Source organism: Triturus cristatus, chromosome 1_2, assembly GCF_964204655.1.
Source record: "Triturus cristatus chromosome 1_2, aTriCri1.1, whole genome shotgun sequence".
In the NCBI taxonomy this organism is placed as follows: Eukaryota; Metazoa; Chordata; class Amphibia; order Caudata; family Salamandridae; genus Triturus; species Triturus cristatus.
The window spans coordinates 875,229,394-875,245,375 of NC_140580.1; the positions used below are offsets into that span (position 1 = coordinate 875,229,394).

Here is a 15,982-nt window from a genome sequence, read left to right on the forward strand (position 1 = left end):
GCAATAATAAGGTAAGTGGGTACCAGATGGGCTGCTAAGGCATCTAAAAGAAGAACTTTATGTCAAGAATTCCTGTCATGCGAGGGGAGGAAAACGGTAACCAGCGAAAACTGACTACATCTCCCAGGATGCTTAGCGGTTGAGAGGTTATGTAAACAGGAGAGCTGTTACATAACTCAAGGAAAACACGCCCTTATGTAAACAGGAGAGCTGTTACATAACTCAAGGAAAACACGCCCTTATGTAAACAGGAGAGCTGTTACATAACTCAAGGAAAACACGCCCTATAAAGGGAGGAACCGGGAGGTACAACGCTGTCGGATATTGTGTTTACACCGACGTACCTGCTTAGTGAAGAGCAGTGTTCCGGAGTGGTGCTCCAGTAAGGCAAGAACGGAGGTAGGTCGAGTCGTTACTCCCTGGGCCGTGTCTTGCCCCATCGTCACCTGTGAAGGACCCGGAAGCTCTACCGGTCAACCATTGAGCTTCGCTTTTTTGACTCGGCTGAGTCAAAGCGCAGTGGCGCTGTTGCTGGTTGGAGTCGTAACTCCCAGCCCGACCAGAGATACAGGGACTGCCAGCTGTAACGCACACCAGGAGGTGTTTGCCGCGTTACAGACTCGGAAGTCCACAGGATCGATCGAGTGGCTGCTCTCGGTTCAGTCTTCTTGCTTTTGATTGGGGTATCGGTGACGCATCACCAGGAGGTGACTCCGCGTCCCGGTGCAGTCTGAGGAAGAGGTTGAGCGGCTGCTCCCTTCAGGTAGAGACCCCGGCTGGGTGTTTCCCTGACTCCTCAATTCTCCCCAACACTCTTCGTGCCCCTCACAGCCTACCGATTGGCATTTTCGGCCATTTCATTTCTGCCCTCTGTTGGCATACGCCGGGATCGGCGTATATGCAGAGGACGGTTAGGACCATCCGTGCTGTGGGCTGGTAACGTACTTAGCCTGGAGGATTCCAGTGACTATAACTTTTGTTTAGTCTTTGTATTGTTTTTGCCTTCATTAAAATAACTAACCCTTCACAAGTGGTTGCGTCCTCATTATCGTGTCTGTTAAACGATCCTGAGACGTTCAGGGCGTTACACTTTATCAATGTTATCATAAGTGATATAAAGATATAAAATGCCTGATTACGTTAGCCATTCTTAATAATAATATTTCTAGATTAATAACATTAAAGACTTTCAATTTTGCCTACAGATTTCGTAAAAAACCAATATGCCAATCAACTATAGAAATCGGCAAAAAACAGTGCCATGGCCAACAGCGTTAGACCAAGAGACCAAAATAATATTTTAAATCTAAAAACTATCATACTATCTATCACATAAAATAGAAAGGGGAGAAAAAAAAAAAATCACTAAATTTACCACACCAAAAGGAAATGATTTTGAAACAAACTATGGGTACAGTCGATTCTGAATCAACAGAAATGAAAAGAAGACCACCATCCAAAACTAGAACATTTCTATATGAGTACTTCAGAAGCATTTGCAGCTCCCAGCTTTACAGCCAGATGCTCTTGGAGAAATTGTCCTGTCCATTAACTACTCTCCACCACAAAAGCCAGTGGCTAGAGATGGCAACGAGTTAGTCCTTTTTAGGTCTCGCCTTGCTATCGCGTAAGTGATCGCAAAGCGAGACTATTGTAAAAGGGCATTTCAAAGTGCTCCCAAAAAGCGGATTGCATTGCTAGCACGCGCACAATCACGCGCTTGGTGCCGCCATGCACTCCGCTTTTTGGGAGCACTTCAAAGGGTCCGCTCCCCCGCCTGGAATGCGCTCCCCCCTCCCCCGCCCAACGCGCGCGCCAAATTTGCTTTCACTTTCGCGCCGCGAGCAGACGCGCCAAATTTGCTTTCACTTTCGCGCCGCGAAACGCAAATCATAACTAAGCAAATCATTTAATATCACCGCGCCTCAAAATGAATGGGTCTGTAATGCAACTGGTGCCCATGTAAAGCGCTGTTATACCTTAGGGTCGCGTTCGCGCTATATTAAACTTCAACAGCAAAAAAACTCGGAAAAAATTAAAACCATCCGAAGCAGTGCTTCCAGTATTTTAAACGATTCATTTCGAAACCACGAGGGGCTTTCGAGGCTCTTCCTCCGGAGGGGTGAAGACGAGTATGCACATAAGAAACATATTGCCCGTTAACATGTCTAAATAGGGGTGTGGGTGGGTACGAACAGTAAGGGACAGTGCAGATGTCTTCGAGCCAGGCGCGCAACGCACATTGGGATCAAAGGGCTTCAGCCCCACTCCCCTCACGTTGTGTGTGGCAACCCAGGCTGAGACAGCTTCCTGGGCACCCGAGTACTTCACAGGTCTTTAAAAGACCATTTGCTTGTGAATGAGGCTTTGCTGTTTTTCACCCCTTCTCAGAGCCCCTGCATCTCCACTCTTAACTACTGCTGGAAGAGTCAGCCCCCCCCCACCCGAAATTTTTTCTTAGCCCCCTCGAAATTTGGCTCTAGTTGCGCCCCTGCTACGAGTGTATCTAAAGGGTGATGGTGACCAAGCGTGCACCACTGAGCGCCGCTCCTCTAGATGTGTGCACGAGGGTGCTGCTGCTCATGTCTGTGTAAACAAGTCTGGTGCCCGCCCAGCGTGGGCTCAACAACCGTCCTTTGTGGAGGGTGCCGAAGCCACCCGAGTCTGCGCACATCAGTGGTCCAAGTGTGCCTGTGTGTGGGGAGGGAGGGGTCTGATGTGCACGACGTGCCCATAATTGTAACAAGCATTGGCATAGCCAATAGGTCTCGCTTTTTTGGACCTTATAAGTATTTAGTTTTGCAGCACAATATCTTTTGCGCAACACCATCAGCTGTTGAATGGCTAAACCTTGTACCTTATAGGTGTTTAGCCATGCAACAGTTGATGTTGTTGCACCAACGATATTGTGCTGCATAACTAAATACTTATAAGGTCCCAAAAGCGAGACCTATTGGCAATGCCAATGCTTGTTCTTCACTGGTCTGTTGTGTTCACATTTTTCTTCCACTCTCTAGAGCATGGGTCACTTGGTCAGCCCATTTTAGAAATCGGTTATTTTCACAGTCAGGGACGACTTTCTGCTTTTTCACAGGCAGCACATCCACACACCAAGTACTTTCCTTCATTAACAGGGTCTACTACGGCAAAGTAAGCTTTTTGAGACCAAAATAAGTATTTTTGTTTTGAGGCAAACTTGTTTTTTATTTGTGTTTATACAAGCAAGTTTCATGCAGCTGCCCCTAGAATAACCTTTTACAAAAGCCATTACAGAACAAAACAAGCACTGACAGAGACAAAGTCCTGGCACCCAACGCCAGACCGATTAGCTTTTTGTATGACTGGGGTTGTGTCTGTTGCCTTGACGCGAACACCCTAGTTCTGTTTGCAAAAGCACACTCACCCATGTCTTTGTGACTATCTTTATCTTTTCTCATTGTTTCAATTAACTACTTCCAGTGTAAACTTGAGAAATAGATTTAGTTTTTCCTTATGACAACTCCAAAATCTTTTGAGAATGTATTTTTCCATGAGACTGCTAACTGCAACTCTGAGTAATACTTAGTTAAGTCTAAATGTTTGCTCTCACCAAACAATTAAAAAAAATAAAGTGATTCGAAAACATGCTTTAGCAACTTTGAAGCACCAAATATGAAGGGATTACAGCAAAAACAATCAACATTTAATGAGAATATAATTACATGACTAAATAGCAAACTTACCTGTAGTAAATAAACTCTAATCATGTAGAGGAAACTTAGGCCAAGAGTTAGAACCCATCGTCCTATTGTGTATGGAGTGGATTTATCTAACCAGGATTGATAGATCTAGATAGAAAAGAGTGAGATTAATATCGGTTTTGAAGATACTGTAATTTAATTAGCACAAAACAGTTATCTTGCAGATATCCCAGAGAATTTTAGGAGGGAAAAAAGCAAGACTTTCCCCATTTATCAATTTTATAATTCCATTTTCTCAGTTCACGTCCCACCTTCAGCGGTTGTAACTTAATTAATAAAGCACACACTTGCATCTTAATTCTACAATTGAATAAGTCTATATTACACAGCTCCCTTATCTGTTTTTTCTGTAATAATAGTTTAGAAAAATCAAATGGTCAAAGTGTTTAACAGTTTTCTAACTGAAAGTATGCTGCATTTTCATTTTATACCAAAAGGTCACGTATAGAGTGTCTTATTCCAGTATTAACAGTAATATTGAAAACGTTGTGTGTATAAAGTATTCCTTCAAGGTAAGACATTGCCAAAAAGTTCTAATGCAAAGTTGTTTTTATTACTTTGATGCACCACAATGTTTATTTTAATTTACTCACAATTGAAAACAAAATGCGTTTAAAAATAAATAAAACAGTTCAGTTTAATCAAGCTGCAACCTGCAGAATGAGTGATTGTCCTGCTGGGAATAACAATTGATTTTGTTTTTAATTTATACAGCATTGGAGGCAAACAAATTGCCTTAAAAGTTTATTAACACTTCTGGTTATGTATGATCTATGATACATTCACGGGCAAGCTAGGTTCTCAAAAGCTTTGCATGATGAATGTCTAATGATTTAGAATGCCAATGAGTAGGACAGGGAATGGAAAAGAAATCTGCGGGTCCATTCTAGTTTTGCTAGACCTCGAGCATTTCACACAGTTAAATAATTCACACTGGCAAGATTCAAACATGGTGAAACAGGTGTGTCTGTGAGAAGTCCATCTTCGACTCCCCATATTTCAAAAATACCACACTAACGTTGACTTTCAAAGCTTTAGCTTGGAGCATTTCTCTGAAAACTCTGTTACTACAACTTTGGCTCATGCCTTAAAAAAGTGAAACTACTTCCAAGGGTTTCAGTGGGAAACGATCAGAAAGAACACATTTTGTAATTGCTGATGATTAAACCTTGAATATCAAACAGCACTTGAATGAAACGCGCCAAAGGCAAGCCCGTCTGCACCCCACCATTGCGAGACAACCAGACCCCTGCCAAATAAGGCAACATTAACCTACTCACAGGGCACTTGTCTATCGCTAAACAGGCCCACCACACTTAAGTCTAAATCATGCATATTAGGGACACCAGGCCATCTAGATAGCTCCTTCTCATGCCTCAATTGCAAATGGTTAGGCTGGCCAAACAAGGAACCACCCTTGAATCAAACCATTAATCTTTATGGTTGAACCTCAAACTGAATCAATGTCAATGCCAGCTCTCTGCCCAAACACTGCATAGAGATTTGGGACATTATTAACGATTCAAATCCTGACCTAGTCCTTATCGCAGATACCTGGATTAACAGCCACACTCCATCCGAGATTACCGTTGCAGTCCCGAACGGTTACAAGATCTTGAAATGCAACAGAGTAGAACAGCAGGGAGGGGACACTGCTATTATCTTTAAAGATACATACAACTGCTCCTTGGAAAATAGCCATTTGACAGCAGAATGTGAAACTAGCATTCCAGCTGTCCTACAAAGCGCAAACATTGCTCAGAGGCACAATACTATACAACCCCCTGGGCTACAACTCCCAATTGGCCTATAATCTCATCACATGGTTGTCCCCACTTTGTCTAAAACATAAGAAATTTCTACTGAAAGGTGACTTTAGTCTTCACTTAGACAACATGGAGATTCTCTCTGCAAAAGGCTGGTAAGTGCAATGTGAATTCCTAACCTAAAACAATGGATCTCACGAACGACACATGGGGGCAGGTCTACGCTAGATTTCTTTTCAAACACCGAAAACACCACAATCCATGACATACACCCACTAATGTGGTCCGTTCACGCTCTAATCAGGTTTTCTCTCACTCTACCTTGAACCAGGAAATTACCAGCCAATTTGCCCACTTCCAGAAAAGACCCTCGAGTAAAACAGACTTCCTTCTCAAACCATTTCACTCCACCAGAAACTGGTACAAACTTGTCTGTTGAGCATTTTTTGGACAGTTTTTACCGCCAACTCCCTGGATAAGGCTCCCCATGGAAAGCTAACAAATCATCCAGACGATTACCATCAGAAAAGGGGTACTCAGCAGAGCTATGACTAGGGAAAAGAAAATGCAAACAGCTAGAGCAAACATGGAGAAATTCCAAGAGCTCAGGGGACAGGACGGCATACAAACACAAATGTAATAGATATTACGGCTCTCTCAAAAGGGCAACAAGAAAAAAAAAAAGACTATCATTAAAAAAAATAGAAGAAAACCAGGGTTCCTCAAAAGAACGGTTAAAATAGTAAAATAATTGTCCCACCCATCCAACCTATCACAAGCCATCAACACATTTGCCAGCCACTGCGAAGATTGAGCGAACGTCTTCACGGACAAATTAGATAAAATTGACTCTACATTTGACTTACAACCATCTTTAGAGGAGATCTCCGGGAGGACTTAGGCCCTCACAACAAAGCAAGCACACACTTAAGCAACTTCGTGAGTTCTTCTGTGGACTAGTTAGAGAAAGTGATGATAGAGGTCAGATGCAGCTCCCCACATGGGTTCATATCTCCTGAGGCGGAAAGCCGGGAGACGCTCATTTGAGACTGTGTGTTGTGTGCTTTTAACTCACCTGCTGCTATTTGTTTTGATGCACTTCGAGGGCTCCGTGTAGCGGATCAAGCGCTCACGGGACGCCCTTCCTGCCGGCTGGCCACGCCCACCTTTCAGGCCACGCCCCCTTTCCGCCCTTTTTAAGCGCCAGCGCTCGAGCGCCCACTGGGTTCATATCTCCTGAGGCGGAAAGCCGGGAGACGCTCATTTGAGACTGTGTGTTGTGTGCTTTTAACTCACCTGCTGCTATTTGTTTTGATGCACTTCGAGGGCTCCGTGTAGCGGATCAAGCGCTCACGGGACGCCCTTCCTGCCGGCTGGCCACGCCCACCTTTCAGGCCACGCCCCCTTTCCGCCCTTTTTAAGCGCCAGCGCTCGAGCGCCCACTGGGTTCATATCTCCTGAGGCGGAAAGCCGGGAGACGCTCATTTGAGACTGTGTGTTGTGTGCTTTTAACTCACCTGCTGCTATTTGTTTTGATGCACTTCGAGGGCTCCGTGTAGCGGATCAAGCGCTCACGGGACGCCCTTCCTGCCGGCTGGCCACGCCCACCTTTCAGGCCACGCCCCCTTTCCGCCCTTTTTAAGCGCCAGCGCTCGAGGCCCACTGGGTTCATATCTCCTGAGGCGGAAAGCCGGGAGACGCTCATTTGAGACTGTGTGTTGTGTGCTTTTAACTCACCTGCTGCTATTTGTTTTGATGCACTTCGAGGGCTCCGTGTAGCGGATCAAGCGCTCACGGGACGCCCTTCCTGCCGGCTGGCCACGCCCACCTTTCAGGCCACGCCCCCTTTCCGCCCTTTTTAAGCGCCAGCGCTCGAGCGCCCACTGGGTTCATATCTCCTGAGGCGGAAAGCCGGGAGACGCTCATTTGAGACTGTGTGTTGTGTGCTTTTAACTCACCTGCTGCTATTTGTTTTGATGCACTTCGAGGGCTCCGTGTAGCGGATCAAGCGCTCACGGGACGCCCTTCCTGCCGGCTGGCCACGCCCACCTTTCAGGCCACGCCCCCTTTCCGCCCTTTTTAAGCGCCAGCGCTCGAGCGCCCACTGGGTTCATATCTCCTGAGGCGGAAAGCCGGGAGACGCTCATTTGAGACTGTGTGTTGTGTGCTTTTAACTCACCTGCTGCTATTTGTTTTGATGCACTTCGAGGGCTCCGTGTAGCGGATCAAGCGCTCACGGGACGCCCTTCCTGCCGGCTGGCCACGCCCACCTTTCAGGCCACGCCCCCTTTCCACCCTTTTTAAGCGCCAGCGCTCGAGCGCCCACTGGGTTCATATCTCCTGAGGCGGAAAGCCGGGAGACGCTCATTTGAGACTGTGTGTTGTGTGCTTTTAACTCACCTGCTGCTATTTGTTTTGATGCACTTCGAGGGCTCCGTGTAGCGGATCAAGCGCTCACGGGACGCCCTTCCTGCCGGCTGGCCACGCCCACCTTTCAGGCCACGCCCCCTTTCCGCCCTTTTTAAGCGCCAGCGCTCGAGCGCCCACTGGGTTCATATCTCCTGAGGCGGAAAGCCGGGAGACGCTCATTTGAGACTGTGTGTTGTGTGCTTTTAACTCACCTGCTGCTATTTGTTTTGATGCACTTCGAGGGCTCCGTGTAGCGGATCAAGCGCTCACGGGACGCCCTTCCTGCCGGCTGGCCACGCCCACCTTTCAGGCCACGCCCCCTTTCCGCCCTTACGGCCACCTATAACAATGTGCCATTTCAGATCGCGCAGCGGACGAGCGCAGCGGGAGCGCCGACTTCGCGCCGAAGTCGCGCATAAGTCAAGCCCGTCTGCGCCCGTCCGCGGCCGATCGGGGCCAGGGGCACGGCACCATGCCAAAATCCTGTCCTACTCATCTAAGGACCTTATCGCCCTTCAAGGCCTGTGGCCACTCCCGGATTCTGTCCATAGTCTTGTCTCTTCACTAGGCCTTGCTCCTACCCTCCCCATACTTCCGCTACCCCCGCTACGCACCCCCCCGTCACCGTGCCCCCCCCTGGCTGATTCTTGTCCCACGACCCCAGCACTGTCTGTCATCTTACTCAATACCAGGTCAGCGGTCAAGCACCACCACGAGTTGTACGTCCTACTCGACACCGAGAAACCGGACTTACTGCTCCTGACCGAAACCTGGTACTGTGATTCTTCCCTCCCCGCCCTCCTGGCTACCCTTCCGCCTTCCTACGTGGCCCTGCGTGCCGATCGTCCGGCGAACAGGGCTGGCGGTGGGGTCGCCTTAATCGCCAGGTCAGATTTGCATTTTTTATCACTTTCTTTTCCCCCTATGTTCCCTGCTGATTTCTTAGTAGTCCGCTCCCTCTTATCCTCTCCTCCCATCACTTGCCTTCTTGTGTACCGTCCTCCTCAGTCTTCACCTTCATTTTTACCTGCTTTTCAAGACCTACTGGCCAATCTGGTGGTCAATTATGCCTCGGTTCTGGTGCTGGGGGATTTTAATTACTGGCCCTCGGACCAACACGAGTGCCCTGCTTCAAAGGAATTCACAGAATCCCTATTATCTTTTAACTTCGTGTCACATATAGTTGTCCCCACTCACTCTCACGGGCACACACTCGACCAGGTCTGGTCTCTCAACCTTCCATTGGCCTCGGTGGCTGTCTCTCCTTGCCCCTGGTCTGATCATGCCCTTATCTCCTTTTCAATCCTCTATAACCCACTTTCCAAAACCCCGCGTGCAAAAAACACCTGGGCGCGGAACTGGAACAGGCTGGATCTCCCCTCTTTGACCTCCCTGCTCCGCAATTCCATTCCCTCCTTCTCTGGCCTATCATCTGCCTCTCAAGCCAAGGCCATTAACATCTGGCAGGCTGGAGGTTGCGACTCAGTGGCTCCTCTACGTCGCATTTCCATTCGTCGACTCAAGGACTCCAATAGATGGTTTAATGACCACCTAAAAGAACTCAAACTGAGTGCCCGACGGGCGGAGAGGCAGTGGAGGAAAGATTACAGCCTTTCATCTAAAACTCATTTCCTGGCACTACTGGCTAAATATAAATCAGCAATCCTGGCTGCAAAAACTGATTACTTCTCCATGAAAATTACGTCCGCTGACAACAAACCCAGGGTAATCTTTGGCATTGTGAATGACCTGGCATTCTCTGACCGATCCTCGTCCCAAATCCCACCCTCCCAGCCCCTCTGCGATCAACTCAATCACTATTTCATGGACAAAATCACAACTATCAAGGCCAATATCCCATTACCTTCGCCTGCTTTCGCTGATCCCTCCCCCCCCACTGTCCAGAATCTTCTCACTCTGTTCCCTCCCCTCACTCAGGAATCCTTTCTAGCAATACTTCCTAAAGTAAAGTCGGGGTCTCCGGCGGATGTCTGTCCCGCACGCATCCTACAGCAAATCTACTCTAGCTGCCCTGACCCCCCTATTGCTTTCCTTAACAGCTCCTTGGCTCAGGGTGTTGTGACCCCTGTACTTAAGGCCGCTACCATAGTGCCTCTGCTGAAGAAACCCGGCGCGGACCCTTCCATCTCGGCTAATTTTCGCCCCATCTCCCTGCTGCCCTTTTTGGGCAAGGTGATGGAACGCCATGTCACCGCGGTACTGAGCGCTCACATTGAGGCAAATGGGGGGCTGGCCTCTCGCCAGGCAGGATTCCGCCCCAGGCATTCGACCGAATCGGTCGTAGTCTCAGTCCTTGATAACCTCAGAAAGGGTATGGATGACAACAACTACCAGGCACTGGTCCTCCTTGATCTTTCCGCCGCCTTTGACACAGTGGACCATACCATCTTACTTGCCCGTGTCAAGGCGGCCGGCATCGGGGGATCAGCTTTGGTCTGGCTCTCCTCCTTTCTGAGGGACCGCACTCAGGCGGTCCGACTAGGCGATTTCACTTCCACCCCTCTCTCTGTCACTTGTGGTGTCCCCCAGGGCTCCTCTCTCTCTCCCTTACTCTTTAATCTCTATATCTTTCCTCTTATCTATGCACTCCAGCAGCTGGAGGTCACTGTTTACAACTATGCGGATGACCTCCAGCTCATCTTTGATCTGTCCCCCTCTCTCCTTTCGGTCTCTAATTTCCAGTCAACTATGACATTCATCAGGGACTGGATGAATCACAACCATCTCAAACTGAACCCTGATAAGACCGAGTTGGTTCTCACTGGTGGTTCATCCAGCCCCTGGAACTCCCTTTTCTGGCCCCCCTCTCTTGGCCCGGCACCATCCCCCTCCACTGTGGTCAAAACTTTGGGTGTTAAAATGAATAACCAGCTCACTCTTCACTCACAAATCAGTTCCGTGGTTTCCTCCTGTTTCCTCACTCTCCGTACTATCCGTTCCGTTTCCCGCTTCTTCTCCCCCCAGGCACTTAAGATCATCATAGCCGCCCTGGTAATTTCACGATTGGACTACGCCAACGCCCTTTATCATGGCATTCCAGCATACAGCCTGCGTAGACTCCAAGTTATCCAGAACCAGGCGGCCAGGCTGATATACAGCCTTCCACGCTACCATCATTCCACTCCCCTTTTAAAAAAGCTTCACTGGCTCCCCGTGAAACAACGCGCCCTTTTTAAGATTGGATGCATGGTGTTTCAGGCTCGCCTGGGCACTGCCCCCGCTTTCATCGCCTCACTAATTAAACCCTATGTCCCTGCCAGAAATCTCCGGTCTTCCTCCAAGTCCCTTCTTCAGACCCCCCGCTTCTCACGCAAAAAGTGGGGCGGTTCTAACTTCTCAACTTTGGCCCCCATTTTCTGGAACTCACTTCCAGACAATCTTCGTTCTGCTACTCAGTACCTCTCCTTCCGTAGAGACCTGAAATCTTTTCTTTTTAGCCAGGCTTTCCCCGCCTAAAAATTTACTCCACTCTTTCACGGTCTTTCCTCCTCAGTTACTGAACCTCCAGCGCCAAGAAACCGCAAGGTGTACGTCGCGCTCTATAAGTGTTTTAAATTAAATTAGAAATTAGAAATTATGATCCTAGTCCACACGCTTTATTTTCGTCCTACAGGCCCACATACTCCGTCCCTACCTAACACATATCTTTAATCTCTCCCAATCTAATGCAAACTATCCAGAGATTTGGAAACAAACCATGATGCTCCCATGGCCAAGACAACAGGGATAAACATATCAGTCTTATCCAACTACCTACCTAGCTCCCTGCTCCCCTATGTGGCTATGGTTCTGGAAAAACTAGTGAACAACCAAAAAATATCTTTTCTGGAGAATAATAACCTTCTGGACGTATCACAAGCGGGCTTCACAGCCAATAATAGCAATGAATCCACCCTACTTGCTGTCTTGGATATTATCAGATTAGACGTAGATCAGGGAAAGCCCATGACCTCAATTCTACTTGATCTATCTGCGGCATTTGAAACAGTTTCTCATAGCCTTCTGGTAAAGAATCTCCACAAGACGGGGCTACATCCAAAATCTCTAAAATGGTGTGGGTCCTTTCTAAGCAAAAGAACCCAGTCTGTGATACTAAATACCTTTAGTTCGCACCCCTCCATGTATCCAAGTATGATGCCCCTCAGGGCTCTTCATTGAGCCAGACATTTAACATTTAGGTCTCCTCTCTAGCACACATTGTCAGAAACTGGAGTTAAGAGATTTGCTCTTATGCGGACGACACCCATCTAGTTATTTCCATTGGTGAGAAGCACCACGAAACTAGGAATAGACTGATTAACTATCTATCCGAGGTAGCGAATTGGATGACAGATCACTGCCTAAAGTTAAACGCCAATAAAACTGAGATCTTACTCTCCGACAGTGCCCACCAGGGTTTTGGGACCCCTCCTGGTGACCACCTTCATTGGGCTCAGCCTCAGAGCCCAAGAAAGTGGCAGAAAACCTCAGCGTCCTAATTGAGGACTACCTCTCAATGCAGGAACAGGTTAACGCAACATGTGGCAGGTGCTTTAGTCTACTCAAGCTTTGATGGAAGCTATTTCGATGGGTTCCCATTGACTGGTGCAGAACCATAGTCTAGGCTCCAATTACAAGTCGACCTATGTGGGCTTGGCAGACCACCTGTTCACCAGACTTCAGGTGATACAAAATGGATTGCTAAGCTCATCTGCAATAAAGATAGGGTTAGCTCTGCTTCAGCATGCCTCAAGACTTTACATTGGCTCCAAATGTGCAAAAGAGCCAAATTCAAACTTTTGAGCCATGTACACAAAGCACTTCACAAAGATGGACCTGCAATTCTAAACTCCAAGGTAGGATTCTACAAACCATCACAATACCCAAGATCTGCTAACCTGGCTTTAGCTAAAGCCAAACATGTCAAAAAAGCCAGAATGGGTGGCCGCTCTTTTCCCCACTCGGCAGCTACCCATTGGCACCTCCTGCCCTTGGACCTGTGCCTCACTTCCGACCATGTCATGTTGAGAAAGAGCCTAAAACCATAACTCTTTACAGGTTAAGCCCACTGCTCCATCTCTTAGGGAAAGCTGCAGTCTAGCAACAGGATATCCCTCTGGGGATGAATGTTGTGCTCTACAAATAACGGAAAATAAAAAAAAATACAAAAATAACGAAATTTTACCAAAAATCGTCCGTTTCATATGCCAATATTAATTAGACAGACTTTGCTTGACACTACTGCAGAGTAAAGAAAAAAAACAATGATTTAATCATAAAAACAAAGTATGCAAACTTGTTTGTGGTACCAGTTTCTCCCCACTGTAGAAAAACTGTCTATGCCAGTGTTTTAGCCTATTTCTTTACTTGTATTTATTAGTTATACCTTACAAAACAATAAAAAAAATTTAAAAAAGTACACTGATATTTTATGGCAATGGGAGCACACACCAATAACCCAGTCAACCACACCATCTCGTGTCTATAGTCATGTGGCCTGTGTGTGGTGGTTGCACCACCAGCTCTGAGACTAACTTATGGGATACATCTAGCCGAGTTTCAAACAAAGCCTGAAATAGTGAACTTTATTTCCTATATGTACTGTGGTCCTTTACTTTAAATGTCCCCTCACTTGTAAAAGGGGCTGTAATTGCAACACCTCGTCCATTTTTTTGTAGATTAGTTTTATTGGCATTTATAATAAGCTAAACAATAATATAAACAAAACATTACAATTATAAAACTAATGACCCCTCTCCCTAAAAGTCCAGTCCCCATTACATCATGTATCACTACATTTCCTTCTCTTCCATTTCAGAAGTTATTTATACAGTTTCTACACACTTTCTTCCCTGGATTAATCCATCGTATCTGGATTTTTTTTAGACAATATAATAAGTGATCCCAAACTTGTACCCGGTCAAATTACACTCTTTTTGATTAACTCGCACCTCCCATACTATACATAAGGGGCTGCGCCCATCCACTTGCCTCCACACCTTACTTCAGACCACCCACCCCTCATTCAGCATGCCGCCGCCTACACCTATATATACATAATTTATTACTTGCAAGACGTTCTGTACAAATATAGCTCACACTTTATATTCCCAAATGTACAAAGATTTTCTATGGATTCAGGTTCTGCGTTTTTGATTACATTAATTGCTGCTCCTGGCACGACATGTGGGAGGGTGATCAAAAAAAATAACATTTGATGTGCCAGGCGTAACATGTGGTAAGATCACCTTTGACTCAGCAGCAGCAGAAGACTCATCTGATTTTGTTTCAGTCTTATCTTCCTCTGTATTTTGAGAAACGGAGTGCAATCCCACTCTACTCCGACTCACCACCTCCCTGGCCCGTTTTTCCTGCTCTTGTTGAGCCTGTAACCCAGAGGGGCCTGCACCTCCACCCTACCTTCCATTGCTTTTTTGGTCGACTAACCGGTTGTCTCTTGTTCTTAGGACAAGTTCCCTCTGGGGCATCTAATCTATCCACTCGAAAACCAATTTTGGGCAATTAAAAAATGAGGCCTCCCAGCCACAAGCAACCTAGCAGGGAACAACATTGCATAAGTAACCCATCCATCTCAACGCCTCTTGACCAGTATAAAAAGAAGCCCTTTGCTTCTGAACATTCCTTGTGAAATCAGGAAACACCATACCAATCTGGTTTTGTACAAAGATGTCACCCTTCTCTCAAGCCCGCGCTAGAATATGGTCCAGATCCTTAAAATGCAGTAATCTGACAATCACAGGCCTTGCTGCTCCTGGCAGAGAAGTCCTTCCAGGTACCCGATGAGCCCTTTCCAGAGCATAGTGTTGAGAAAGCCCCTTTGGAGCCACTACCTCTCCTCAGCCATGACTCCATGAATCAAGTTATGTTTCCATTGGCTCCTTCCATCCATTCTGGCAACCCTACAATGCAGATATTATTCCTTTGGGCCTTATTGTCTGCCTCCTCAGCCCTTGATTCCAGCATTTGAACTCTCTTTTCCAGGAGGGTCTGCTCTTTTTGTATAGTGGTACTTCAGGTGTAAACTTGTGCAATGTCCATTCTGTAGTCGCAACCCTTTCTACCAAACAGCAATGATCCTCCCTTATTAGACCCTATTCTGCCACTAAGATATCAGTTTTCATTTCAAAAGCTTGTCGTGAAGCAGAAATAGCCTGCAGGATAATGTCCAACATCGCTGCACCCTCATCCACCACAACCGGTAGCTGCCCATTAGGCCATGGTCACATGTTTCTTTTTTCTTAGTATTTTTACCCATTGCGTGCCTTCTTTATGGGACACTGAAATTCTAAAACCTCAATATACCGTAGATGAACCAGTGCTTGTGTTAATTATAAACAAGTATCAAGGGCTTCAGCCACCCACACCCCATCTCAACCATGTGCCACGCGCCAACCAGCAGCCGAAATGTTTCAGGGCCCACATTGCATTGCATAACATCAAGGCCAGCAGCACAAAGTGTGGAAGGCTAAAAGAAGACAGTACAGGCACAGTTCAAAAGCAGAAGCCTTGGGCCGCAATTTTCACCTGGCCCCAAGCAACACCAGAAAGGAAGCAAGCAAAGCTCCCCAAGCCACATGGGTGCCAGTAAGCACCCAGCACACCCTGATGTCCAGTCCCACTGCACTGTGCCAAAAGCATCCCAAGATGCACTGCCATTGTTGATCCCATTTTGCAGCTGCAAAATGCAGGTGGTAAATAAGAGCATCCAACGGGCCGGAAAAGGGTAAAACTATGCTTTTTGTTTTTGCCCTGAAAATACAGGTCTGCGTAGTTCCCATTAAAGATAGTTTAACATGCAAGTAAACTGTGCAGGGGCACAATTACCAGCCACAAACTGTAATTCCAGCCTTGATAATTGCAAACCACCCTCCACTGAGCAACTCGTAATCAGGTCCTAGGTGCTTATGCCTGAATGATTATTTTCAAAATGACTCAGCAAGAGTTAGATGCCCAAAAAAGGCTTACGTTATACACAACACCATTCTATGATTCCAGGGAAGTGGTACTCACAAATTTCTCAACTCAAAAGAAACAATTTTTTTGACA

General features: G+C 46.8%; 1 protein-coding gene across 2 annotated transcripts in view; it reads right to left on the bottom strand.

Annotated features, from left to right (window-relative positions):
- Positions 1–15,982, bottom strand: part of RER1 (retention in endoplasmic reticulum sorting receptor 1) — an 80,186-nt gene that overhangs the window by 50,772 nt on the left and 13,432 nt on the right. For both annotated transcript variants that reach the window (XM_085609301.1, XM_085609306.1), the window contains exon 3: positions 3,723–3,827. In XM_085609301.1, the coding sequence (XP_085465427.1) occupies positions 3,723–3,827 (105 nt within the window). The remainder of the gene's footprint in view (positions 1–3,722; positions 3,828–15,982) is intronic.